Here is a 26,325-nt window from a genome sequence, read left to right on the forward strand (position 1 = left end):
AAGAGAATAATAGTAATAGAAAAAATAGAGAAAGAGGGAAGATGGAAAAGAGAAACTCTAAGAAAATTTTAGGGAGAATGAGAAAAAAAAAATTTGCTGAAAAGACGAAAAAGAATAATGAAAAACGATAAGAAAACAGAGAGGAGGAAAAAAAATCTGGAAAAAAAGGGAGATGGAGGTAGAGAGAGGAAATAAGAAGGGAAGTCTAAAATATTAGTGGAGGAGAGAGAAGAGAGATGGAGTCTGGAAGAGAAAAAAAGGGGAAAATTGACAAAATAAGCCTCTTGTAAGGGCCTATTAAGTTTTTTAATCGCCCTTCTCAAAACACAAGTTTTCTAGTCACTTGCTGACATCACCTACTTTGCCAAATGACCTCCAATGCCCCTCCTTACTTGGGTACCAAAAGTTTTTAGTTTTCCCTCCCTTATTTGAAAACACTCCATTTCTCTCTCATTATTTTTCGTTGTTTTGCTTCTCTCATCTACAGGCAACTCTCGATGCTTGAACTCCAGCATCTATCGGTCTTCCATTTCTCTCTCACTGTTAGGGTTGTTTTGCTTCTGTCATCTACAGGCGACTAACTCTCGATGCTCGAACTCCATTATCCATCGATCTTTGTTTTCAAATGTTTCGTTGGGCTTGTTCTCATATAAGTTATTTATTTGTTTGTTTACTGGGTTGTTGATTTTTAGACGTGGAGGGAGAGAAGCTGACGGACAGGGCGTGAAGGCAAGAAGGAGATCGTTAGCGCGTTAAATGGATATGGATAGCTACTTAGAGGATGATCTAGATCGAGAGCGTTCATGAGAGAGAGCGAGAGCGAGAGCGTGCATGAGCTTGATCGAGAGCGTGCATGGGCGAGAGTGAGAGCGTGCATGGGCTTGATTGAGAGCGTGCATGAACGAGAGCGAGAGAGATGAAAAGACGTGAAATTTAATTATTTCAATTGTTGGTTGATGTTCTTTAAAGGCTGCATTTATTTATTTTTATACTTATTCGATTTTAGTTTATTGAGAATAAACGGGTGCAGTGAAAAACAGTAGCGAGAATGCAAAACAGATAACGAAAGAGATCGTGAATAAGCTTGAACGAAAATGAGACGTCATCGTGAACGATTAACAGCACCATACGATAAGTGGATAAATGTGGAAGAAATAGTAATAAGTAAGTGACGATGATCATAATAAAGGATAAATTTTAGAAGTACAACGAAAATTATCGCGAACGAGAATGAGCGTGAAAGAGAAAGAAAACTGTAGGATATTGAGAAAGTAAGCACTAACAACAAATAATTAATTAATTAAAGTAGCAAAGAGGGGAAATCCATCCATCCCATTACAAAAGTTTTTTTTAGTAGCTTAAACAAAACAACAACCATAAGCTACTACTAGAATGAGATTTTAAAAATTATTATTATTACGGTATCGGCGTAGACGGGCAAGTAACAGAGCCACCCTGTCCTCCAGACGAAGTCGTTCCTCCTTCAACAGTCCCTCTAGCAAGTCCCGCGTTTCTTCAACCCGGGCTAACCTATACCTCGTGTTGTTGAGCTCGTGTTGTGTTCGACGTAGCTCTCTCCTGAGCTGATCGTTTTCTTCCCGTGCTTGTTGAAGAGCATCGTTACTTGGCACTCCGTTCTCCGCGAAGGAGGAGGGATGGTTTGAGATAGGACTGGTTGCTCTGTCGGAAGAGGAACTGTTCGACTCGTTAGATGTTGACATGTTTGCTTCTAAAAGAAAATGTTAGATACTTCTAATCTGGATGTCATTGTTGTGTACTTTGTGGTATCTATATATAGAGAAATTTGGTTGGTTTCGTAATGGATGTGAAGACAAGGGAAAATTGACAAAATAATTAAATCGAAAATTGGGATAACGGGTAGGAAGAGTAATTAATTACTGCATTGGAAAGGTGGAAAGACAACTGAGACTGAGGATTTGAAAGAGCGCATTAATTAACCACCCTCTTAACCTCTTAATTATAACTGGGTATGGATACAAACATCTAGAATGCGAGAGAGCGAGAAAGAGAGAAATCGAGAAATCGAGAAAGCGAGATAGCGAGAAAGATAGTTTATCGTTGCGATAAATATACATCGAGAAGAACGATAGCGAAAGAGATCGAGAGCATAACGGCGATATAGCGAGAGCGAGACAACGAGAACAAGAAAGCGAGAGCGAGACAGCGAAAGCGAGACAACGAGAGCGAGACAACGAGAGCGAGCCAACTAGAAAGCGAGACAGATTTCAAATACTGAAGAACAAATATACTACTACAGAAATTGGGTGTTCTTATAGAGGAACTGTCCTATCTGATTGACTTACACCCTCCCCCCATATATGCATGCAGATGTTCATGTCATCGTAATTGAGTTAGTACATGTTTATCTATTGTGACCCGATGTACCGCATCGAGAACACTTGTTGACACGACGACGCTCACCGGTTGAGGCGATCCATTGCGTTCTACGCCGGCCTGCACGTTTAACAAGTCTTGGTGGTTGGACGGGAATATGCTGGTAATCAGCTGGCCTTTTCCATTTCGACATGTGGCCTACCAATAAGATTGGTTCGGTGTAGGCACCAATTAGTTAGTCCACACTGTAGCATGGATCGATCAACGTGTGGCAATTTATATTATTGTGCCTCGCTGCTGCAATTGCGTGCGAACATGGAATGCTCATGTACTGGAACTCCATGCATGTACAAGTACGGGCATTCAAATTAACCGTCTCGTCCAAGCCACCGTCCTCAACATGAAATATGCACCAGTCGACTGGTTTGACTGTGTAGCGACGGGACTTCTCAAACTGAAGTGCAAGTCGCTCATCTGCATAGTCTGAATGAGAGGTGTTTTGGGTGGACCAGTGAGTCCTTCTTTCGTGGAACCATCTTTGTAGCAAGTTTCGGATGAACTCAACAATCTTAGTGATAGGTAACTCTCTAGCCTCTCGAAGGAGGGCATTTACCGACTCAGCGCTATTTGTCGTCATGTTTTCATATCTTATACCAACTTGGTAGCATCAGGCCCACCGTTCTACCTCAATTTCTTGTAAGTATTTGTCAAGTGAACCAGATCCAACCGATAGTATCTGGTTCCAGTAGTACGTGAACTATGACTTCCGATACGCATACGCTGCATCCTGATACAATTTGTAAAATGCAGCATTCTTGAATCGAGCCTTTATGTTGTTCCCTAGGTGATAAGTGTATATAGCATGGAATGCGTCCGGGAATATCTCACTTGTTGCATTGACGATACTTATATGTCGATCAGATATGAATACAGGTTCTGGTGGGTTTCCGATCATGTCCTTCAAGTTCTTCATAAACCACTTCCACAATGCATCGCTTTTGTTGTCTACAATCGCGAATGCAAGTGGATATATTTGATTATTCCCTTTCATGGCGACACCTATTAGCAGCACTCCTCTGAACTTCCCCTTCAAATGTGTGCCATCAACCATAATTACACGCCTTGTGATTGACTGAAATCCTCTAATGCTGGCACCCAATGCCATGAACAGGTATTTGAAGTTAAGCGAACCTTTAGTCTCGATGTGGAAAATAGTACCTGGATTCTCTATTTTTATCTTTTCACCGTACGCATGGAGATGCATGTAAGAGTCCTCCTGTCGGCCCCTAACAATAGCGTATGCTAACTCTCGTGCTCGATGGGCCTTGTCATAACTTATGGTCACCCCGAACTCTTTACGGACATCCTCCTTAATATGCTTTATCTTGTAAATACGACCGGTTCCAGGAACTCTATCCTTAATAAGATTCGCTACGACCCAGCTGCTCGCCTGTTTGTGGTCATGGTTCACAGTGTCAATCGTGTAGGTGTGTGCATGTACATACTTTGATATACAAAATATCCAAGATTTACCAACAGAGTGGGCTGCAACCTTCCAATTGCATGTATTGTCGATGCAGCGAACAACGAACTTTGATTTCGTTGATCTACTGACCTTGTATTCACAGTTAGATCGCATCGCTGCATTTGACAGCACCATACGCAGGTCTTGCTTTGAAACGAATATCTTTCCCACGTGCAGTTCTTATCTGTCTGGTAAAAGGTTGTACCTTATGGCCTGTTCTATAGTCACGGTGCATGCGGATTGAGGTACTGGATTTGGTGATCACCAACATTACCGGGCTCGGTGGATGAGGGTTCTACTGATGGGAAAACATGGTCTATCGAGGACTTGCATGTTGTACTTGTGCTGTATTATTTATTTCATCAGATGGGAAAACATGTTCTGTACGAGGACTTGCACCACGTACTTCTGCTGTATTATTTATTTCATCTGATGGGACGTGCATTACAGGAGGCATGCGTGTCGCAGGGGTGACCAATTTCGAGTCTTGAGTGTATATACAGTCTGAACTGTACATGTCGTGTATGTATACGTCGTTCAACCCCCACTCCTCTACTCCCGTGTAACCTTCTTCTAGTATAGATTCTCCATTAGAAATGGACTGCAGGTTTAATCTAGATGATTGTAGGTCAATGCTTTCGCGAAGGACGGTCGATACAAACAGTGGGACTTTAGAAACCTATTCTTGGAGTAATGCAAATTGGAGGTCATCGTCATCCATTACGAACATTGGTGGTGAATCACATGTCAAGTTGTACGGTACCCTAATTACCAGGTCGTACTCATTCTGGTCGACTTTCATCACTCTGTATAACCGATTTTTCAGTTCATTGTACGTTACTGTAAGTGGGACAATTATTCCTTTCAGCTCACCGCCGACATACGAATTTGTGTTGTCTTCCCACATACCACCAAATCTTATGAATAAACTTTTACCAATCTTCATCCTGCAGGCCACAGAGTCCTGTGTGGAAGTTCTCGTTCTCGCTCAATGACGTTATTGTTCTCGACCAATGTCGATCTCGCTAAGTCACGCTCTCGTGCACTCTCAATCTCGATCGAGATTATCCTCAGTCTACATTAATCTACGTATCATGCATTGTTAATGGAAGGCCAATAATAAGCAGCAACAATGGTATCTATTTAAATTGTACTTGCAAGATGGACAAAATAGTTCAGTGAGGGTGGGATAGCTAAAAAAAACGTGACAGATGTGTTGGGAAGTCTGATGTATTAATCAACAGAATAGTTAATTTAACGCGGGAATACACATTAATGGTTATGAGAGAGTGCTTACAGCATGATAAGGAAGTGTAATGCAATCAATGTCGTTCTGATGCTTCAACAACCGAGCAAGGAGAAGAAGAACTTAATGCAGTGAGGGGGGTGAGACCTGGGTTTATATCCACTTCTAATTACATTACATTGAGTTAATGAGTTTTGATATTGTGAAAATTGACAAAATATAATAAAATTAATGGGAGTGGATTGGTGAATGACATGTTACCATTACACTCTGTCATGCAGTTCAATCAGCCGCATCGCATTGCATCTAACGACATGTGTGAAAAGAAAAGAAGCAGAAGCGACAATGAATAAAAAACGATATCGAGAGCGAGAATGATCGTGATCATGCGCTCTAACAACAATATCGAGAAAGCGAGCGTCGAGAGGTGACATATCGAAATCAAGATCATGTTAGATTAAGATCAAGTTAGATCGAGAGCGAGAAAAAATTTAGCATACAGCAGCATGAGCGATACACACACTGAAAGAAGCGCGACATAGCGAGATCAAGTTATATCGAGAGCGAGTTATATTGAGGGCGAATCAGATCCAGAGCGAATTACATCGAGAGCGAATTACATCGAGAGCAATTTACATCGAGAGCAATTTACATCGAAAGCGAATTACATCGAGAGCGATTTACATCTAGAGCGAGCTATATCGAGAGCGAGCTTATAAGACGCAATGAATAAAAAAAATATGGCATGTTCATTCAAAGTACGATTCATTATGCCAATTATGCCAAAGTTGTGTCCCATACTGCCTTCTAATGTGCGACACTTCAGACTGAACAAGAGTTTCTAAAGTATTACCAGACACAAGATATTCCAAAATTTTACATGCAAAAATACCACAATCTATACTACCTTTCTGCCTCGTGTCGGTTGTAGGACGGTATACATGCCACAGAGTCTTCCTCAGCTTGCAATCGACCGTATCCATCAGCCCATATGCGTACAAAAGCGATGAGAATGTATGACTCAACGGCCGCAGGTCTGTCATCAACTTCGATGTGGAAATGTGGCCTGGCAATGAGTCGTACACAAAAATCTTGGACTGGGTCATATCTATCGCAACCAGGACCTAGTGATCCCTGATAAGAAGCGGGTTGTACACTACGTCGACGTCCACCCAGGATGGAATGAAATTTTCCACCTGACCCAGCACGACATCCATGCACTCTTTATACTCGTCCCAAGCATTGATCGTGTCCTAGACGACCTTCCCCTTGACTCGTGCATAGGGACCACCTGCGGCGGCAAGGACTTGTTGTATAACAGCAACATCACACACACAGGACAATCACCATTAGATTTGTCGAAACATAAATATTATGCGTGTATGAACTACCTATCTTACCATTTGTAGTGGGTCCAGGACAGAAAACTTCTGAACGCACAGGTGCGGCCGACTATCGAGCTTCCTCATAATGAAATATGTTATGCCAGCAAATTTCTGCACTCACAATTACAACAGATATGTTTGGTGAGACACAGTGCAGTAATGGGCCTAGAGTTATGGGATGTGTTGTATCACTTACCGGGTTTTCAACCTTCTCCTTAGCTAGTTTAGCAACTTCAGGATCAGATAAGTGTAGCAACTTCAGGATCGGATAAGTGTATGGTCATCTCTACGGCATCCGTTGCCTTTTCATGCAACGACGCTTCTGCATCAACCACATCATCATCCTTTCCAGTATTGGAACCTCCAAGTTGATGGTTATCAACATCCCCATCATGCTCGGGGATAACATCGGATACCAATGGATGTGACAGGTGGACTGTATCCGACGGAGAGACACCAATATTCACCTCGCGCCTATCGATCTGCAAACGAACTAACGTATTAGCACTTCGATTGAATGAATACATATAGTATACGAATTATACCAAGTCATAGGAAAAAGCTACCTGGCACAATCGTTAAAGCATGACTTTCATTTCACTCAAGTCCGACTTGACCTTCGCCAAATCCGTTTTCACCTCCACCATGTTCGAAGCTAAAAGATCCAGCCTTCTCTCCATTGCCCCGAATCTATCATTCGGGGTGTCGCTCGCGGTGATTTTCGCGTGCTTTGCCCCACATTCAAACGAATAGAAGTACTTGGTCGAAGTATTTCGATCGATGTCTGTTGCCCACCTTCGGACGCGGCCTCTGTACGTGGCATATCTGAAGACTCATCCGGCACTGCCTGTACATTCGTTTCCAACGACTGAGCATCGTCGAGCGGGAGATCGTCTTTGGCGCCAAAATTGTCGGTGATGGGGGGAGGATTTTGTCCATCGTCGCTGTCGGAAGTGGAACACCCAGGCGCATTTAAATCAACCACCTCTCTTTCGTCCAATGGACACCTCTGGTAGTCCCTATCCAGCTCCGTCTCCACAAGTGGATAAAATATGACCAATTGAATGTACATCACAAGAACATAAAGAAGTGTAAATACCATTACAACTACACAACAATAAATATATTCTAGATCACTTGCCACCGCTGAACCAAAGACCTCCTCCCCTAGATCTTTTGTACCGACGACTCTACTGCACAAATACCGAATTATCCGGGGAATCGCGGTCTCGCTCAAACGATTGACACCGAGAGTGATGAGAGATGAGACAACCTCAAATATCAACACCTGAATATAAAATTTCAGTTTAGTCTCACACCTAAAAAAGTTTTCACAAACAACAAACTCGTATGCATACGTATTGATTACCTGAAACGCAAGCGGAAATCCTGGTAGGCTATACTTTACTAGATATTTTTTGTTCGTTCTTACTTTATTCTTATATAGTGCAACTTTTCCATTCATCGCACGCTTTAGGCCGTTAACTGTCACTCCAAACATCAGAACCCCAGTCCAAATGGTTGAAGTAGTCCAAGTCATCGACTTGGTTGTACAAGTCGATGTCAACCTTCGACTTGCTCTTGCTCTTTCCCATCATCACAAGCTCCGTGTACAAAATTAATGTCACTTTAACGACGTCCTCATCATCCTCGAAATCAGTCTGCTTGTAAACCTCTACAAATTCTTTGAGCAGCATGGAGGCTTCATCGTTGAAGTACTTCCTCTACAACCTATTCTTTCCAATATTTTTCTGGACCACCTTACCGGGCAGCCGCCACAATCCCGTTATAAGCATGAATTGATCCTTTGAGAATGTCAACACGTTGCCACCAAATAAGAATCTCATGTTGTCGTCACTGCTACCAGCAACCTCCCTTGATAGAAAGTGGTGAACTACACCACTGCAGAACATCATCTCCAAGTCGATAAATCGACCAAATATTGTTCTTGTACGAAACATATCAAGTTGGTCCGCTGTGAGCTTATCCTTGATAAGCCTGTTGACATTGCTCATGTGAGACATGCTGGTAGCTTGAGCCGGAAAGCTGTCATTCTCCTTAATCCTCAACTGATGGTCCATTGTGCACCTGCAACAAATTGAACAAGATATATGATGACAAATTAAGCAGATAGAGAAACGAAAACATGCAAGTAGTTCAAAAATTTAATAATTGAACATGATATATAATCACGGATTAAGAAGATAGGGAAAGGGAAACACGCAACGAGTTGAAATACAAAATGTAAAACACTGTAATTTTTCTCGATCTCGATGTTTCTTGATCTCGATGATGCTCGATCTTGATGATGCTCGATCTCGATGATTCTCGATTTTGCTCTACCTATTTCACACTCACTATAATTGCAAATCGATGGAGCTTCTCTCGTTCTCGATATTTCTCGCTCTCGATCTTTCTAGCTCTCGATGTTCTAGCTCTCGATATTTCTAGCTCTGGATTTTTCAAGTTTACTGCATCGATCACGATGATTCTCGATTTCGCTCTTCCTATTGCACACTCACGGTAATTGTAAATCACTGAAGATTCTCTCATTCTCGATATTTATCACTCTCGATCTTTCTAGCTCTCGATGTTCTAGCTCTCGATATTTCTAACTCTCGATTTTTCATGTTCACTGCATTTCTCGATCTCGTTTTTCGCTCTGGCTATTTCAACATCAGCCCTCCCCCCCCTCAGTATTATTGGTTTTCAATAACACGATTTTCTCCTTCATCGATTCATTTCCATGGCGCGATTATGTATTATTTTCCTCTTCTCCGAAAGCCCTAGATGTGCAGTGTATAAAATCCACAAAAATCGCAAAAGAGACAGACGACCAACATTGGGGTTGTACAGAACTTACGAACAATAGCTAAAATAGTGGAAATTAAAATGAAAATCTTAAGCAATCGAGAGATAAATGCACTAACCCAAAGTTAACGATGAAATCTCCTTCATTGTAATCTGCTACCAAAATCACTTCGTCTCACCGCTTGAAGACAGGGTCAGAGTTACCTTAAAGAGTTGCAATTGAAATACGAAGGAGAACGAGAACGAGATTTTGAGAAATGTAATTTCAATCGCAGGTGAAGACAAGTCAAATTTGAACGAGCGAAGAATGCTACAGTGTGAGTGCGATAAAGATGGAACGGACGTGGGAAAATTGAAAGTTCGGACTATTGATATTACCTAAGTAAGGGAGGGAAAACTAAAAACTTTTGGTACCCAAGTAAGGAGGGGCATTGGAGGTCATTTGACAAAGTAGGTGATGTCAGCAAGTGACTAGAAAACTTGTGTTTTGAGAAGGGCGATTAAAAAACTTAATAGACCCCTACAGGAGGCTTATTTTGTCAATTTTCAAAAAAAAAAAAAGCAAGGAGGGACATGAGAGGTCATTTGGCAAAGTTGGTGATGTTAGCTAGAAAACTTGTATTTTGAGAAAAGCGATTAAAAAACTTAAGAGACCCTTAGAAGACTTATTTTGTCAATTTTCCAAAAAAAAAACCTCTGCCTCTTGATTTTTTGTTTATGCTATTTCATCTCACTGACTCAATTTATGGATCTTAAAATTTAAACAAAAAAAAAAGATCAAATACACAGCACTCAAGTAGGAACTCAAGTTGAGTTCACACCAAAAGAGAGAACAATAAAAGCTACTAATCGTTGTTTTTTTCCTTCAGAATACTTAGTTAGGGGGAAATACACCCAACAAATAACAACAAGATAGAATCACAAATTCTCAAATTCCACGTAAAAAAAAGAAAATCGTTGCTTTCTTGCAGGGTTGAGATATTGTTGGTTTGGGGCAAATGGAAAAACATGGAGCGACTCTTCGACTGATGAACAATCGTTTTCTCCTGGCAATGGCAGATAAACAGTTGTAGCGATTGTCGCTCCAATTTCAACCATTTTTAACCTATTTTGCAAATGAACCTACAAATTATGAGTGAGAATCATGAGAGGGAGAATAATTGAAAATGAAATTGAAACTGGGAGTTACTTGCTTCAGAGACGAGAATAAATTGGAGAGAGGAGATTGAGGCGGTGGCTCCGAGTCGAGGTCACACTACTAGACCACGTCTCCAACGAATCGTCCAAATCTCTTAGATCTCTTACAATCTCTCTCTCGTTCTCGTTCTTGCCCAAATCTCTCAGATCTCTTAGATATCTCTCGCTCTCCCTCTCTAGTTCTCGCTCTCTCTCGCTTTCTTAGATCTCTCGTTATCGCTCTTGGCCGTATTGTCAGCACTAGGAGCCATAAATTGTGATGACGGCAAGATTGGTGTAACGTGTGATGAGGGCACAGATTAAAATCCTTTTTTTCGTTTAGATTAAAACATGTAAAAATATAATATATATTAATAATATTTTAGATTAAATTAAATATTTAGTTGATAATCAATGACTTATCAATATATAACAAATTACATGTGAAAATAAAGAATATAAATCTGTTTTCATTTAATCATTTGATTTTAGATTTCTATTTTCATATCACTAATCAAACCCATTGTTTTAAGTCCTCAAAAGGGATAAAAATCCATTTTGTGCTACTTGCACTGATATCCCAAAAAACTCACTGTATCTACTACCATGAGCCATTTGTTTATTATTCTAGGGTTTGGGTGAAGTGCGTAATTTTAAATCCCAAAACTCTTCAAATCCCCCCTCTGTTTTCAAGCCTGTTATTTCCTCGAAGCTAACATTCTCAATCTCCCACTTCTCTCTCTAAAGGCCCCCATTTTTTCCCACCTCCGAAGCTCCTCTGCTTCTACAGTCCTGTGGGCCGTGTGTTAATTCGAACCCACTTCCCCATCTCATAATCTTCCCTCTCCAAGACTTCCTTCCTGCTTATACGGAGAATGAGCAGCTGGAAGAGTCTTCTTCTTCGAATTGGCGACAAGTCCCCGGAATATGGCACCTCCTCCGACTTCAAAGATCATATTGTCCGTTTCTCTCTCTCTCTCTCTCACCCTCCTTCCCATTTTCTCTCTAGCACTCGACTTTGGGTCGTTGATTTTTATCGGCCATTTGCAGGAGACGTGCTTTGCTGCGATTCGGCGGGAGCTGGATCACTATGGAGATGAAATTTTGCCCGTAATTACTTGTTTCTACACATTTATTGCTCTTAATTTCTTTGGTTGTTGGCGAAAAATGCAGTCTTTGTATTAAATGGAATTATACTGGTTAAGTTGTTTACCATCTCGCGTGGCTTTATTCCTGGGTATATTGAGCTATCTACTTTATTACTTGTACGTGTAATCTGAGCATTTCTGTTGGTTAATTTTGAGTCGTATCCGTTCATGTCAAGTGCGAGTTGTGTCTAACTACTGTATGCTTGTGGTATTTACTCTGTTTTTTAATCGTCTTACAGTTCCTTCTGCAATGTGTTGAACAATTGCCTCATAAGATTCCTTTGTACGGGACACTGGTAAAGTACACTACATCCTTCAAACCTCCTGTGCATATCCTTCTTTAAGTTTATGTATTTCGTGGATTGGCTTATGTTGTTACATTGTGTGATCTAGAACTCAATTATTTGTTTCATGTTATTGTACAATTGTACAAATATTTAAAGTTTCTAAATGTTTCCCTCAAAATGCCGAACTTGAGATTCAAATTTATGAAATGCAATAGTCTTCCTTGTGATATTGTTTTTTTTTTTTGTTCTTCTAAGTATCGTTTGTGCCTTCTTATCCCAAAAAAAAATAAGTATCGTTCGTGCCAATTGGAGAGTGACATTATAGCTACATTGGCTAGGCATTTCTCCTTTTCCTATATTTCGTTATTTTGATTTTACAAAATTGCATGTTTCAGTTTCTTATAGAAAAAGGAAGCTTTTGAGGTTTCATTTTGTTAGGAATCTATTTATAATAGAAGTAAGATTCAAGAATGTGGCAATTCCAAATCTTTTACTATAGTTCACGATACAAGGTCGACCTTTTGGCTATGTACATTAGACGTCTCATGCTTCATGCAACCATTGCTTTTCAAAATCCCAGATCTCTTGATAATGTTAATTAGGTCAAGTTATTTTTGTGAAAAAAAGGGTCCATATGAGCATCCATAGATATCTATGTTTCATGAAAAAATTTGGAATCTCTAGGTTCCAAAGAAAATTAAGGTTTTAACATGGACTTTTCTTCAAGAAGGTATGAATACTTGTGTGAAGTTGCAAAGAATATTTCCTTTGCTCAACCTCGATCCTAATCGGTGCATTATGTGCAAGCAGTCTAGTTAAGATTACAACTCCACTCTTTCTCATAATTTTGCCAAAGGAAGTAGGAACAAGAACTTCATTGAATCTTTAGAGAACGACAGTGGAGAGGTGGTGAGAGAGGGAGATTGTCTCTTTCTTTCCAAGCAATTATGCTCCTCCCCCTTTCTCTGTACCTTTCCTAGAAGACTTGCAATGGTGTCCCATTTCGGATAAGGAAGGCCTAGAAGGCCCCTTCACTTTGGATGAAATCATAAGGGTGGTTTTTCGGTTTGATAGAAATAAATCCCCTGCACTCGATGATTTCACTATGGCCTTCTTTCAAGGAGTGCATCGAGGAGGATCTTTGGAAGGTTTTCAGTGAATTTTATGAGATAGGGGTTATGATGCTTTACATGCTTCCATGAATGAGAGAACTATGTTTGTATTATCCCTGAAAAGGTGGAAGTGAAAAGGGTCAGGGACGTCTGGTCGATTAGTTTGGTTATGAGTCTTTATAAGATAATCGTCAAAATGTTGGCCGGAAGATTGAAGACTATAGAGAGAAGAATGAGGAAGGGGTGATCTGCAAGATAGATTTTGGAAAAGCCTATGTTCATGTTAACTAAGATTTTTTGGACGAGGTACTTTGGAAGAAAGGGTTTGGGTTTAAATGGAGGGCTTGGTGGAGTGTATTTTTTTTTTTTTTGATAAACAACATCAAAAAGTTGTATTAAAAGAGGGAAAATCCCGAAGTGAGACAGCCTAAAGGCAGAGGGTAGAGAGAACCCTCCCCAAAGAGCTAAACAATGACAGACCTAGAGGTAAGATTTTTGCTTCTATAGGTCTTAGGCAATGCGACCCCCCTCCTCTTTCCTCTTTAGTTTGGTGGTTGAAACCCTCAGCAGATTGGTCTAAATTGGAGTGGAGAAGGGTGCTATTGAGGGGTTTAAGGTGGAAAGAGATAGTATGCATCTTTTTCACCTCCATTTCTTGGTTGATGATACTCTCTTCTTTTGTTCCAGCCAATAGTAGTGCTTCATTAATCTTAATGGTTTTCTTTTGTTCTTTGAGTCTATTTCAGGCCTCAAGATTAATAGAAGAAAATGTTTGGTCTTTGGGATTTTTGGATGACTCAGAATCGGTAACTCTTTTAGCCTTTTTACCCTGGGGGCAAATGTGCTTGTTCAATACCCAAACCTAGGAGACATCAATGAAGCTCACCCAAATGATCTAACACAAGACCTCATGATAGGTGACACTGCAAGGCCCCATGCCCTTGCTAATTGGGGTGCGCCTTGTGAGCAGTTTGGTCTCAAGGATTAATTGTGACTCTTCGAAGTTGGACACCTAGGTCTCTTTGGTGGGTTTTGAGGTGAGTAGTTTTCTTTTCTCTTACTTCGGCCTCCCTTTGGGAAGCAATTTGAGGAGGTTGACGCTTTGGAAGCCTGTCTTAGAAAAGGTTCAAAAGAACCTTTCTTCTTGGAAAAAGGCTTTCTTGCCTAAGGGGGAAGATCAACTTTCATCCCGTCAGTCCTAAGTGGGATTTCGACCTACTCCCTTTCCCTATTTTAAGTTCTCATTTTGGTGCATAAAAGGCTTGAGAATTATGGAAGTAGTTGATTAGTGGGAGATTTTTTCACGGCCTTTGGCTCCAGGGATTTGGGCATTGGTAACTTTAGGTTGCGTAATGAAGCCTTGTTGACCAAATGACTGTAGTGTTTCTCTAAGGAACTGAATGCTTTATGGCATACGATCATTGTGAGTAAATACAATCTGCACCCTTTTGAGTGGGTCTCGGCTTGCGGGTCTAAAGGTTATTCAAGAAGTCCTAGGAATGCTATTTCTTCAGGTTTCCCCTTGTTCTTTGTAAAATGCTTTTTTGAAGAAGGTACAAAGAATTATTTTTGAGTAGGAGATAAGTCCCTTTGTGGCTTGTTCCCTCGTTTGGATCACCTTTTTGATAAAATGTTGCATTCGGTGGTCTCTATTATGCCTTTCTCGGGTTCTAATTTTTCTTTATTGCTAGACTTCCGCCATCCTTTATCGGATAGGGAGACGTGGATGTGTCTACCTTTCTTTTCCTTTTGGGTAATGTTCATATGGGTCTGGAGAGGAGGGATGTTCTCTTTTGGGCACCACCCTTTTAGGGGATGTTTTTGTAACTTTTGTTCCAAATTTTATGTATCCCTTCATCCCCTCCTAATGCCCCTTCTTTCTCTTGTCTTTGGAAGGTTAAGATCCCAAAGAAGATCAAATCCTTTACGTGACAATTTTTTTTTTGTATGGGAGAGTTAACACCTTAGGTCGTCTTTAGAGGCATTCCTCCTTTGTGTTGGGCTTGTAGTGTGGAGTGGAGAAGTGGAGAAGTCGCTGAGAAGAGAAGTGGAGTTGTTAGATTTAGTACCTCTTTATGGGCTTCAATTACTAAACCACTTTGAAATTATCAGTTAGGTTTCATGTTTCTCAATGAAAGCTTGACTCATTCAGAAGAAGATTAAATCTAAATTTTAATTATTATTATTATTATTTTTTTTTTGGTGTGTTTTTGCTATCGGTTGTTGGAATAATCCCCTTGCATGTGGTTTTATTGCTTGATGCTTTCCTAGAAGTTGCAAGAATGCAACTCTTGAGTTCTTATGCGTGCATCCTTTCAAAAGGACAGGTTTTTATAAGACTTTTAAAAGGAAAGTTGCAAGCTAGATTGTTCAGTGCTTCGTTGTTTTTTTTGCTCTTTGGAGAATTTGGTTTATCGGAGGATCTTTCAGAACTCTTTCACTTCGTTTGATGTCATTTGGTTTCTTGTTAGATATTTCTCTCCTCATTTACAACTCAATTCAAAGCTTTATTTAATTATATTTTTTTTCTTTAAATCTTAGTCAAGTGGGATGTTTCTTTTGTAATTGCCTTGGCCTTTGGGGAGTTTCTTATCCCTCTCTTTTCTGTCTCCTTCCTCCTCCTGTTTAATGTTATTTCTTCATGTAAGAAAAAATGATAATAAACTATTGGCAGCCTTAGAAAATTATGCAGAGCTTATGGCATTGACTATTAGTTTTTCTTGGTCTTGGTTCTTACCTCCTGTCCTTTTTCTCCTGGCTTTGGAAGGTTCGTATTCTCAAGATTAAGAATGTTGGATTCTTTGCTTGGCTGGTTTCCGATCAAAGAATTAACACCATTGACCGTGTCCAGAGATTGTCTTTTATTTTCTTGGGTCTTAGTGGTGTAGCTTGTGTAAGGAGGTTTCAATTTGGAGCATGTTATCTGGAGTTGTTAGTTTACTTTCATGATTTTGAACAGTTGTTTGGAGGCATTCAAGGTTTAGATGGTTCGTAATAGATCATGTAGGACTATGATGTAGGAGATCCTATTCCATCCATCATTTCAAGTTAGAGAGACTGCTCTTTGGTGTGCGAACTTCTTTGCGATCTCATGGAATATCTGGATTGAGAGGAACATGGAGGTTTTTAGTGGAGTGGAGAGCTTTGGGAGGAGGTTTAGGTCGTAGCTAGGTTCATGCCTCTCTTTAGGTCTCAGTTACTTTGGAATTTTGTGAGTATTGTTTATTTCTCATTATTTTAAATTGAAGCCTTCTTTTGTAATTACGTACGTAGTTTGTAAGCTTTTTATTTTTTTTATCGGCTCCTTCTTTCTTGGGCTTTCATCTTTTCTGCATTTCTGTTGTGTATCCTTCCATTTCATCTCAAGGAAATTTAGTTTTCTCATAAATAAAGCGTTAACTAGGAAAGGACTTATTGAGAATGTCTTAGCTCTTATTGCATCCTAAATCTTGCTCTTGTCATGAACTATGCTACTGGCCGCTGAAGGTTGCATTGTGTGGAAAAAGGATCAATATCAGTACTTTCATATGGACAAATATGATAGCTTCTTAGCGTGGGATGATCCCCCTCCTGTTGGAAGTTGGATTGTGATGCAAGGACAACTTTTTTTTCCTCTTTTTTTCAGAATAGAGGAATATCTTGGAAAAAGCTCAAAATAAATATCTACTAGAGGCTCTGTAGCATGCAACATTCCAAAATTCCTTGGTGCGTTCTATGGGGCCACATTGGTGCTTCTATGCAAGCAAGAATCAGAGGATCTTGATCACATATTTTGGCACTGCAGTTTTTCTCAGAGCATTTGGGGCCGTTTCTTTGAGTTTTTTGAGGTTTCTTGGGCTCGTCATAGAGATTGGGATGCAATGGTTGAGGAAGTGCTTTTGTTTCCTCCTTTCCGCGAGAAAGGGAGATTTTTGTGTCAGGTGTCCTTCTTTGCTATCTTATGGGGAATTTGGTTGGAAAGTAACAATAGAATTTTTAGGGGGTGGAGAGAGATGGAGAGTCGGTTTGGGACCTGATTAGACTAAATGTCTCTTTTTGGGATTCTGTTTCAAAGTTGTTTTGTATCAGTTGGGTTTGATTGGAAGCCTTTCCTTTAGTTAGAGCTCCTCCTCCTGGGCTTTTGTTTTTGTATGCCCTTTGTATATGCTTCTTTTTCATTTACCTTAATGAAAAGTTCGTTTCTCAAAAAAAAAAAAATTTCAAAATTCCTTGAAAATATTATTTACTTATTGTAGATGCCTCAAAGAAAAGGGAGGAAATTGCTTTGTCACAAAAGATATCTAATTATGATTCGCATGTTGGAGCAACTTTTGCACCTTGTGAATACCACTTGGTTTTAACTATGGCTCAAGGATACATATATGTATCGAGCGTGGAAAGGAGTGAACATAAATCATTCTCATATTTATTACTGTTGCTGCTTTACCATGGGATAACTTGTTCTTGACTTATTGATCCCACCACAAAATTAGGAACAATTCTTGTTTTGGGTAGAATGGACAGAGAGAGAGAATGATAGACAGAGAGAGGGAGAGGAAGAAGAGAGAAGGGGAGAGCAGAGAGAGGGAGAAGAATAGATAGAGAGAGGGAGGGGTGAGAGGGCAGAGGTGCAAACTTCAAACAAATAAAAAAGACCAAAAAAAAACAATTTACCATTTTGTGAAAACCAACAATGCCATTGGTTTTCTCAGAGCGGTATTGCAGATTGAAATAATTTGTAGCACATTGCACACTGTGCAGTTCACATTTAATTAATTTTTAAAAAATAATTTATAGGTTGGTTGGTATTTTTGGTTTTTTGACATCGGGTTTGACCTTGAAAAAATTGACACCGACATTAGCTTGATTGGTTTTGATCAGACGGGTCGATTTTCTGGAATTTTTTGTTCACCCCTACCTCAGAGATCGTTTAGAACTATTTCTCAAACTTTTACGATTGAAGTTTACTTTTAAACTCTAGGAATCAAACAAAACCCAAACTAAAATAATACCCAAACTAAAATCTAAGAGACCAAAAGTGTAATTTTCCTAAATTAAATCAAAGAGAATTTGTCTAACTGTGATTTTTTCCTAATAAATCTTCAGTAGACATAATGTTGTATTTTTATTTATACTATTTCAATTGATTTCTTTTTGATTCCTTTATAATTTATATTGATGTAGGTAAACATAGCCTAATTTTATTTCCCTCTAACGTATTTCATGGCAGTACACATAATTTTCAATATTGTTGTAGTTTCCTTAGAAAAATATATTATGTGATTGTTTCAGTTTGTTATAGTGACATATGTCTATCTTGTTGTGTATACAGATTGGATTGATGAATTTGGAAAATGAAGACTTTGTGAAGAAAATTGTGGAGCAAACTCATACAAATTTTCAGGTTAGCAATTTCAAAGATCAAATGGTTGAGGTGCTTTCATTCCTTGTGCGTCAATTCTTTCCTTTCTAAACTCCTATGTCCACAATCACCCATCCCCTCAAAGTTTGATCCAATTACCTCAAAGTGACAAGTCTCTTAATTGCTTTTAAGGTGAGAAGGGACAAAGAGATATTGTTATTGTCTTAGAGCTAGGTGGGACACTCTTATATAAAAAAGTCTTAAAAACTATATATGGTTTAAATTTGCAAAGAAAATAATAGCCATAGAACGTCAAACCCTTAATGTTCAAAATTTAATACACCTCAGTGTCAAAAACTTACAATATCCAATTACTTGACATCATGATTGACTTCCACTACTTGTTCCCTGACAAGTCACTGCTACTCATGCTTGTATGATTTTTAAGTCATACCCCCGAAAACCACTTCAATGCATCCTTAAACATCTTATTCTATTCTAATAAATTTTCAACTATAGTGAGGTAAAGCGTTCATGCCATCTTTTCTTGCTTTTACCTTTACTGGGCATTCCTTAAATTCCTCTCTTATGGTGGTTGGACATTTTAAACATATTTTGATTTCGGTGTCTTGGATGGTGCAACTTTCAATTCTTGCTAATTAAACTAGCTTAAGCATGGTGCAATTTAGGGTAAGTATTCTTTGTTATGTGATTACTCTTCTGTTAGTGCCAATCATAGAAGAGGAATAAATTGAATATTTTTGGGATGTCTGACTATTATCTTTACTATTCAAATTTCAATCATTTCATCGGAGATATTTTGTCTTACTCTTAGTTCATTCTCAGGATGCCTTAAACTCTGGAAATTGCCACAGGATCCGGATTTTGTTACGCTTTCTTACTGCAATGGTATGGTTTTGCTATTAATGATATATTTTTTTATGACTGAGTTATTGTCATTTTTCTAGATTTGGAAAACTTAACATCTTAGACTTTTCTTTTTCCATCTCAAGAATAGATTCTGACTTTTTAAGTGGGTTCATTTTTTTTTGTCTTACGTAGATGAGCAGTAAAGTCCTGCTATCCACTTCTCTAGTTGTTGTTTTTGAAACATTATTATCTTCAGCTGCCACGACAGTGGATGAAGAGAAGGGAAACCCCGCATGGCAGGCACGCGCGGACTTTTACATTACTTGCATTCTATCTTGTTTTCCTTGGGGAGGAGCTGAACTGATTGAGGTATTGTTGTTTCGTTTCTGGACACCTTTCTCAACATTGTTCTCATGTTCTTGTTCTGAATTGGATTTATATCCTAGGTAATTGAGCCTTGTATTGATGTAATTTACTTTTTATGTACTTTAACAGGTCCAGCTACTGAAAGAACTTTTCTCTGACGTATAATTTTGTATAGTTACTAGAATATTTTTCTAATAATGTAAAACATCTTTTTTAAAAAATAACTTTTGAAGATCTGGTGAAATCCCTTGGATTAAACCAAGTGGTCATGGTTTGACCTAGGGTCACTCGGCTTGAGACATTAAAGTCATATTTGATAATATTCTCACTTTTGTGTTTTATACTTTTTTTTAATAAGAAACTTTTGTGTTTTGCATTTCATTCAATACTTCCTGTTTCATGGTTTTTAAAAGAAAATACTTCTTTTTTTTTTTCCATTTTTCAATGTGGCAATCTTAGTTTGGGCCACACTGGTGTCTTAACACACTTAGAAATCTTGATATAGTTATTTAATTTCTTCTCCTTCTCTGTGCTCCCCTCCTTTATTCTCTTAACTTTGAGAGAAAATTGGGTTCTTTTCCTAGTTGACTGCACTAAAAGAATTATTCATAGAGCCTCTACTATTGATAACTCACTTTTAAATGCAGCAAGTTCCTGAAGAGCTCGAGAGAGTTATGGTTGGAGTAGAAGCTTACTTAAGTATCCGAAGGCACACCTTCGACACTGGTTTATCCTTTTTTGAGGATGATGGTGAAGTTGAGAAAACTCTTAATGAGAAGGTATACCTTTTTTGCTTGATTAGTTGTGATTATTCATTATCATCATTCTAAGCTTTTCCACTTAATTGGAAATCTGTGTTTCAGGTTGACTGTTTCTTTTATCTGACAAGCCCATTAGTCATATCTGTCATAAATAAAGGCGTGCTGGTGTCCAATCTGTCATGTGATAAGAAAAACTTGTGTTATTTAAGTTGGAGAATATTCCTTCTATTAATGGACTGCGTATGTAAATGGTCATGATTTGAACTAAACACAATTGGTTTGACAATGATTTTGTTTTTAGTTTTTCGAATTTTTTAAATTAAGCTTGTTAACTAAGGATTTTTTTCTAATATACATTTATTAAAATGCTCTAGAAATCATAATGAAAATTCAAAATTTTAAAACTAAAAATAAGAGTATCTAAAAGCCTGTTGTTTATTTTTCAAATTTAGCTATGATTTCAATAAGAGATTTAAAAGAATAAAAACATAACAAAAGAATGGTTCATAAGCAAGATTATATTTTAGAAGCAGAAAGTACAAAACGTAAATGATTGACAACAGGATCTCAGTTATTTTATGGCAGTTAGGAAGTCAAATACAGCCAATGGACTACTAACTCAGGATTAACAACCCCCAACTAACTACCCAACTCGGGCTACTAGCTAAAAACCAGTGGCCTTTAGAAACTGAACAAATTACTGTAAACAATAGTAAAAGAATTTTCATAATAAACCAGTCCATGGAGAAAAACCTCCCACCATGCCTTCCCTGCCTACCCCTCCCTCCTCCCTCCCTCCTCCCTCCTCCCCATGCCTCTGCCTCCACCAGAGCTTAAAATAGATAAAGTTTGTTTTTTTGTCTAACATGTCACATTTTTGTAATGACATTAGCAACATTAATTACATTAATATTTTTCTTTTGGTGGTGTTTTACAGGATTTTTTAGAAGATTTATGGGGTCGTATACAAGTGCTATCTAGTGATGGATGGAAAGTGGATAGTGGTGATTTTCTTTAACTTTGAGCCTAAATATGATTATTTACTCTGTTCCTTTTACGACGCAATATCTTATCTTACAAATATATGAAGGGAAATTGTTCCAATCGGAGTATATAGAAGTGATGTAAGTAAATACCATGATTGATTAGTTTGATAATAATTGTGAGAACCCTATTTACACCAAGAATCATATATTTTCTTTCATATTCCTGTTAGATGCTTTGGTGCCTTTGAGAGATACTCTCAGTGGAACATGAGATCACTCAGTTGCAAGAATTTAATGTCACTTTTGATCGGTTTAATATCTTCTTTAGATGGAAATTAGCTAGCAAGTTTATATTTGTCCACCCAAAATTTTTATTTTTATTTTTGATAAGAAACAAAATATATTAAAACAAAAGGAGGAGACAGTCTACAGGCAAGGGTCGAGGAGGCCCTCCTAGAAAACTATCACATCACAGCTTTTAAATTGAGTGAGAGTAAAGCTAAATTGTAATTACAAAATAATCTCCAATGAGTAAGGCACCAAGAGGCTGTAGTAATTTGTACATTTCACAAAAAATATTGTGAAATATTAAAAGGAGTAGACTCATCGTTGAAAGTTCTTTCATTTCTTTCTTTCCAAATACTCCAAAGACAAGCTCTACTAGCACAACTGCAAAGAACCTTGGCTTTCCCTTTTAGAGAGCCTCCCTGAACCACTTCAACAAGCCAATCATCTATCAAACGGGGAAGGCAACCTGAGAAACCGCATTCCTTCATCAAAAAAGACCAGCACTTTGAGGCAAATTTGTAATGGAGGAACAAGTGGTCGATTGTCTCCTTGCTACTAAGGCGAAGCGAACATGCCGAGGGGGATAAAGCCCAATTTTGAAGTTTTTTCTGCAACTTTTCATGAGTATTGAGGCTTCTATAAGCAAGGTTCCACAAAAAAACTTTGATCTTCTTAAGGCAAGAGAACTTCCAAATTAGATTTATAAGAGGGGACTTTAGAGCGGGGTAACTTCCGTTGGCTTGAGAAAGGTGGAGTTAGTGGTAAAAGGTTTCTCACCTCCCAAAGTCCACTCAACCTTGTCTTCCCCCAAACCCCATCTAAAGGAATTTAGCATCTCCAGACGCATCCAACTGTTCAGCACTCTTTCCATGATTCCTCTTTTAAAGCCCAAGCTCCAATCATTTTGCTCACTATTCCAACACTTTGCCACTGTACTGTCTTTCTTTGTTGAAATTCTGTACAAATTTGGAAAATGGATTTCTAGAGGGAGGCTTCCCAACCAAGTGTCCTTCCAAAATTTGATTCTTTGCCCATTTCGAACCTTAAAAGATAAAAATCTCATAAAAGAAGTACTCAGCTTGAAGATTTCCTCCCACAGCCTCCCCTTAGGAGTCCCTTTAGGAGGGGAAGGCAGCCAATCGTGGGGATCTTTACCATAAATACTCGAGATCACTCGTTACCACAGAGGGTTTTCTTCTTGAATGAATCTCCACTGCCATGTTTGAAGGAGGACATTATTCCTTTGTTTGTAGGCACCTATCCCTAGCCCACCATAGATCTTTGGCATAGATGTTCGATCCAACTCACTAGGTGATGCTGGGGTGTTGACATGACCATTCCATAAGAAATTTTCTTACGATCCTTTCCATTTCCATAACCACTCTGTTTGGGCTTTAAAAATGGCGAAAGCGTAAATGGGGAATGCTATTAAAAACAGAGAGAGCCCAAGTTCGGTTTAAGTGGGGCTCCTCTTTTGGATTGGAAGCCCTTTCTTTAGCTCGGGCTCCTCTTTTAGGGCTTTTGTTTTGGTATGCCCGTGTATATGTTTTCTGTTTTCATTAGTCTCAATGAAAAGTTCGGTTTCTTATCCAAAGAAAAAAAAAAGAGAGAGCCAAAGTGAGCCGCCTCCCTTTGAAAGCACAAGGTTTCTCCAATTTTCGAACTTGGCCCTAAACTTATCCACAATGTAATCCCAAAAAGACACCTTTCTGTAGTTACCTCCTAAGGGGACACCCAAATAATTGATGGGAAGAGACTTTGCTTTACATCCCAGAGCTGAAGCCTGGCGTAAAATCACTTCTCTCGCAATATTGACTCCAACCAACACCGTCTTCTTGGATGAAAATAATGGTAATAATTGGGTGCAGTTATACAAAAGTTGAAAGATTTAATGCATTTTTTTCTTATGTTGAATTTTCAAAGATATTTAAGAAGAAAATTTTTTTCTCACACATTTTCCCAATCAAGCGTGTCATCTTTAACCTTTCGGAATTGGTGGATCGGTCATTCCTTTTGATTCTCATATTATTTAGTAGATTTTTTATTTTCAGTTATTATTTATATCTTCTCTTTGTGTGATAGTTCCAAGGCCTCACCTTCTCTTTGAAGCTCAGCTAGTTGCTGGAAAGTCTCATGAATTTGGAACCATCAGCTGTCCAGAGCAACCTGATCCACCTTTAACACTTTCTGGGATTACTTATGGCAAACAGAAGTTTACTGCAGAGTTAACTTATCCTCAAAGGATACGACGACTCAATATATTTCCGTCAAGCAAATTTGAGGTACTCTTTATTTCGAGACTTTAATATATTTCATTTTTTATCGATTTGTGAATGTTATCTACTAAAGGTATGTTAAAGAGACTTTGTGTAAAGAGTTCTATTTCATGTGATTAAATTTTTTTGATTGGTCTCCTTCAAAAGATTTTTTTTGGGGTGACTATTGTTTATTAACATAATATTATGAGAAAGTACTCAATATTATTCCATCTACTAGTCATTTACATATATGAGAGCTTCAAACTATTTGAGTATCATATCACGATAAAGGACAAATAACTAATGGAGTCTAATATATGATATTTATGCCCTTTGAAAGAAGCTCAGAAGGCAGAATCTCTCAAAGGATGAGGAACTTTAATACCTTGATTAACGATCTCAATTTAATGGAAGTTCTCCTTACCAACGATAACTTTACATGGTCTGATAGGAGAGATTCTCCAGTTTTCTCCCTTATTGATAGATTCTTCGTAAGTTCAGATTGGATTACTAAATTCAAAGATTCCAGAGGAGTTGAGCTTTCCAGACCAACTTTAGATCATTTTCCAACCTTAACAGAAACATGGAGCTTCAGATGGGGTCCCTGCCTTTTAGATTCGAAAACTTGTGGCTTGCCACAAGTCTTTCCTTGAGGACCTTGATCGATGGTGGGTTGAAGCAAAGCCCAGTGGGTCGACAGGGTCTTTTTTTCATTCAGGAGCTTAAAATGATTAAGTCGATATTAAAACAGTGGAACAGGGAAGTATTTGGGAATATATATGCTCAGGTCATGTATGAGAGTTCTTTAAAATGATTAAGTAAAGCATTCCCAAAGGAAGTCAGAATTAATGATACACCGTTGAACTAGAGAAATAAATGCTAAAGCCATGCATGAACCATCCTTTCTTATTCAGCCAAATTCAAATGAAGAATGCGAGCACGTCACTTGTGGTCCATGATGAAACACATGGAAAAAGATTCTCCAATTCCCAAGAGCATTAGAAGACATCAGAAATTAACGAGATTATCGATGATTGGAAAGCAAGAAAATCTGATGGGGTGGTGATCCAACTCGATCTTGAGAAGGCTTTTGACATGGTTGATTGGTATTTTCTAGATATGGTCCTTAAACACAAAGGATTTGGGAAGATATGGAGGAAATGGATAAGGGCATGTATCTCCACTGCAAGTTTCTCTATCATCATAAATGGAAAGCCAAGAGGGAAATTCACTGCCACTAGGGGACTGAGACAAGGGGGACCCCCTTTCCTCTTTTCTTTTCATCCTCATTACAGACGCTCTCAGTCGGCTGCTTCAACATGGACAATAACATGACCATCTCCAAGGTTATGCCTCTAGGTGTGGTTAATTAAGATAAATCATCTATTTTTTTTGCAGATGACACTCTCCTTTTCTCCAACAAGGATCCTTTGTACGTCATAAACCTCCACAAGATCATTAAGTTTTTCGAGATGGCATCGGGTTTCAACATCAACTACAACAAATCAAGTATCTTTGCTATCTCTATCGACTCTCTGACCATCAACAATATTGTCAAAGCATGGGGCTGTACATCGGGGACTTGGCCAAGCAATTATCTAGAATTACCCCTAAATGGCAACCTAAAAAAGGATTCCTTCTGGCTGCCTATCATCGAGAAACTTCAAAATCTCGTTGGTAGTTGGAGTAGCAATTACATCTCTAAAGGAGGGAGACTCACCATCCTTCAATCCGTCCTCACCAACCTTCCCACATACTACTTCACTCTTCAAACTATCGGGCAAAGCAGCAGAAAAATTGGAAAGGATCCTTAGGGATTTTTTATGGGAAGGAAACAGCAATGGTAACTCTCATCCCATTAATTGGAAGAGAACTCAACTTCCTATCAATGAAGGTGGCCTTGACATTGGGAATATAAAACAGAGAAATTGTGCTCTTCTATCCAAATGGGTATGGCATTACAAAACTGAACCCAACCATCTTTGGAGAAGACTCATATCAGCAAAATACTATGGATCCCGCTCCACTTTTTGGCCTACCTGCTCCCATCCTAAATACAAATGACCGTGGTTTGCAATCACCCCACTAACAACCTTTATAAAGGACAATGCTGTATGCAGGGTGGGGAATAGGAGCAACATCAGTTTCTGGAACGATAAATGGTTAGCACAGGGTCCATTATCTTCTCTTTTTCCGAATCTCTACACACTAGCAACTCATAAGGAAGCTACTATTGCTGAACAGTGGTCAAGAACCACCTCCTCATGGACACACAAGTATCGCAGGCCTCTCTAGGAGGAAGAGTTTGATGAGTGGATGAGGTTAACAAATCTGATCAACCAGATTGTGCGCCCCCTCCCCTAGGAAGATCTATGGAGTTGGCCCCTAGAATCTTCGGGTACTTTCACTA

General features: G+C 38.8%; 4 protein-coding genes across 9 annotated transcripts in view; 1 reads left to right on the forward strand and 3 right to left on the reverse strand.

Moving 5' to 3' along the window:
- Positions 1–2,590: 2,590 nt before the first annotated feature.
- Positions 2,591–2,992, reverse strand: LOC111021633 (uncharacterized). Its single transcript, XM_022298655.1, has one exon. The coding sequence runs from the start codon at positions 2,990–2,992 to the stop codon at positions 2,591–2,593; it is 402 nt and encodes a 133-aa protein (XP_022154347.1).
- A 120-nt stretch (positions 2,993–3,112) lies between these two features.
- On the reverse strand, positions 3,113–4,015 carry LOC111021631 (uncharacterized). The gene has a single exon (XM_022298654.1). The coding sequence runs from the start codon at positions 4,013–4,015 to the stop codon at positions 3,113–3,115; it is 903 nt and encodes a 300-aa protein (XP_022154346.1).
- A 1,742-nt stretch (positions 4,016–5,757) lies between these two features.
- LOC148210649 (uncharacterized) lies at positions 5,758–10,841 on the reverse strand. 5 transcript variants are annotated; one of them, XM_088124914.1, is made up of 6 exons: positions 10,516–10,841; positions 9,442–10,427; positions 7,881–8,599; positions 7,078–7,799; positions 6,708–6,993; positions 5,758–6,622 (listed from the first exon to the last, which is right to left on the reverse strand). In XM_088124914.1, the coding sequence occupies exons 3-4, from the start codon at positions 8,049–8,051 to the stop codon at positions 7,167–7,169; spliced, it is 804 nt and encodes a 267-aa protein (XP_087981040.1). In that variant the 5' UTR covers positions 8,052–8,599; positions 9,442–10,427; positions 10,516–10,841; the 3' UTR covers positions 5,758–6,622; positions 6,708–6,993; positions 7,078–7,166. The 5 variants fall into 5 exon arrangements, with proteins under 5 accessions (XP_087981040.1, XP_087981038.1, XP_087981039.1 ...); XM_088124912.1 differs by having other exon boundaries at positions 10,512–10,841; XM_088124913.1 differs by having other exon boundaries at positions 9,442–10,444; positions 10,512–10,841.
- A 245-nt stretch (positions 10,842–11,086) lies between these two features.
- ABH1 (ARM repeat superfamily protein) overlaps positions 11,087–26,325 on the forward strand; it is a 32,661-nt gene continuing 17,422 nt past the window's right edge. The window contains exons 1-9 of one of the 2 annotated variants that reach the window (XM_088124967.1): positions 11,087–11,457; positions 11,549–11,608; positions 11,886–11,942; positions 18,357–18,428; positions 19,233–19,295; positions 19,449–19,625; positions 20,270–20,401; positions 21,321–21,387; positions 23,740–23,939. In XM_088124967.1, coding sequence (XP_087981093.1) covers positions 11,374–11,457; positions 11,549–11,608; positions 11,886–11,942; positions 18,357–18,428; positions 19,233–19,295; positions 19,449–19,625; positions 20,270–20,401; positions 21,321–21,387; positions 23,740–23,939 — 912 coding nt within the window. In that variant the 5' untranslated portion in view covers positions 11,087–11,373. The remainder of the gene's footprint in view (positions 11,458–11,548; positions 11,609–11,885; positions 11,943–18,356; positions 18,429–19,232; positions 19,296–19,448; positions 19,626–20,269; positions 20,402–21,320; positions 21,388–23,739; positions 23,940–26,325) is intronic. The other variant, XM_088124968.1, reaches the window with a different exon arrangement.

This window comes from Momordica charantia, assembly GCF_013281855.1.
Source record: "Momordica charantia cultivar OHB3-1 chromosome 6 unlocalized genomic scaffold, Mcharantia_2.0 BLBB01000006.1, whole genome shotgun sequence".
NCBI classification, from domain to species: domain Eukaryota; kingdom Viridiplantae; phylum Streptophyta; class Magnoliopsida; order Cucurbitales; family Cucurbitaceae; genus Momordica; species Momordica charantia.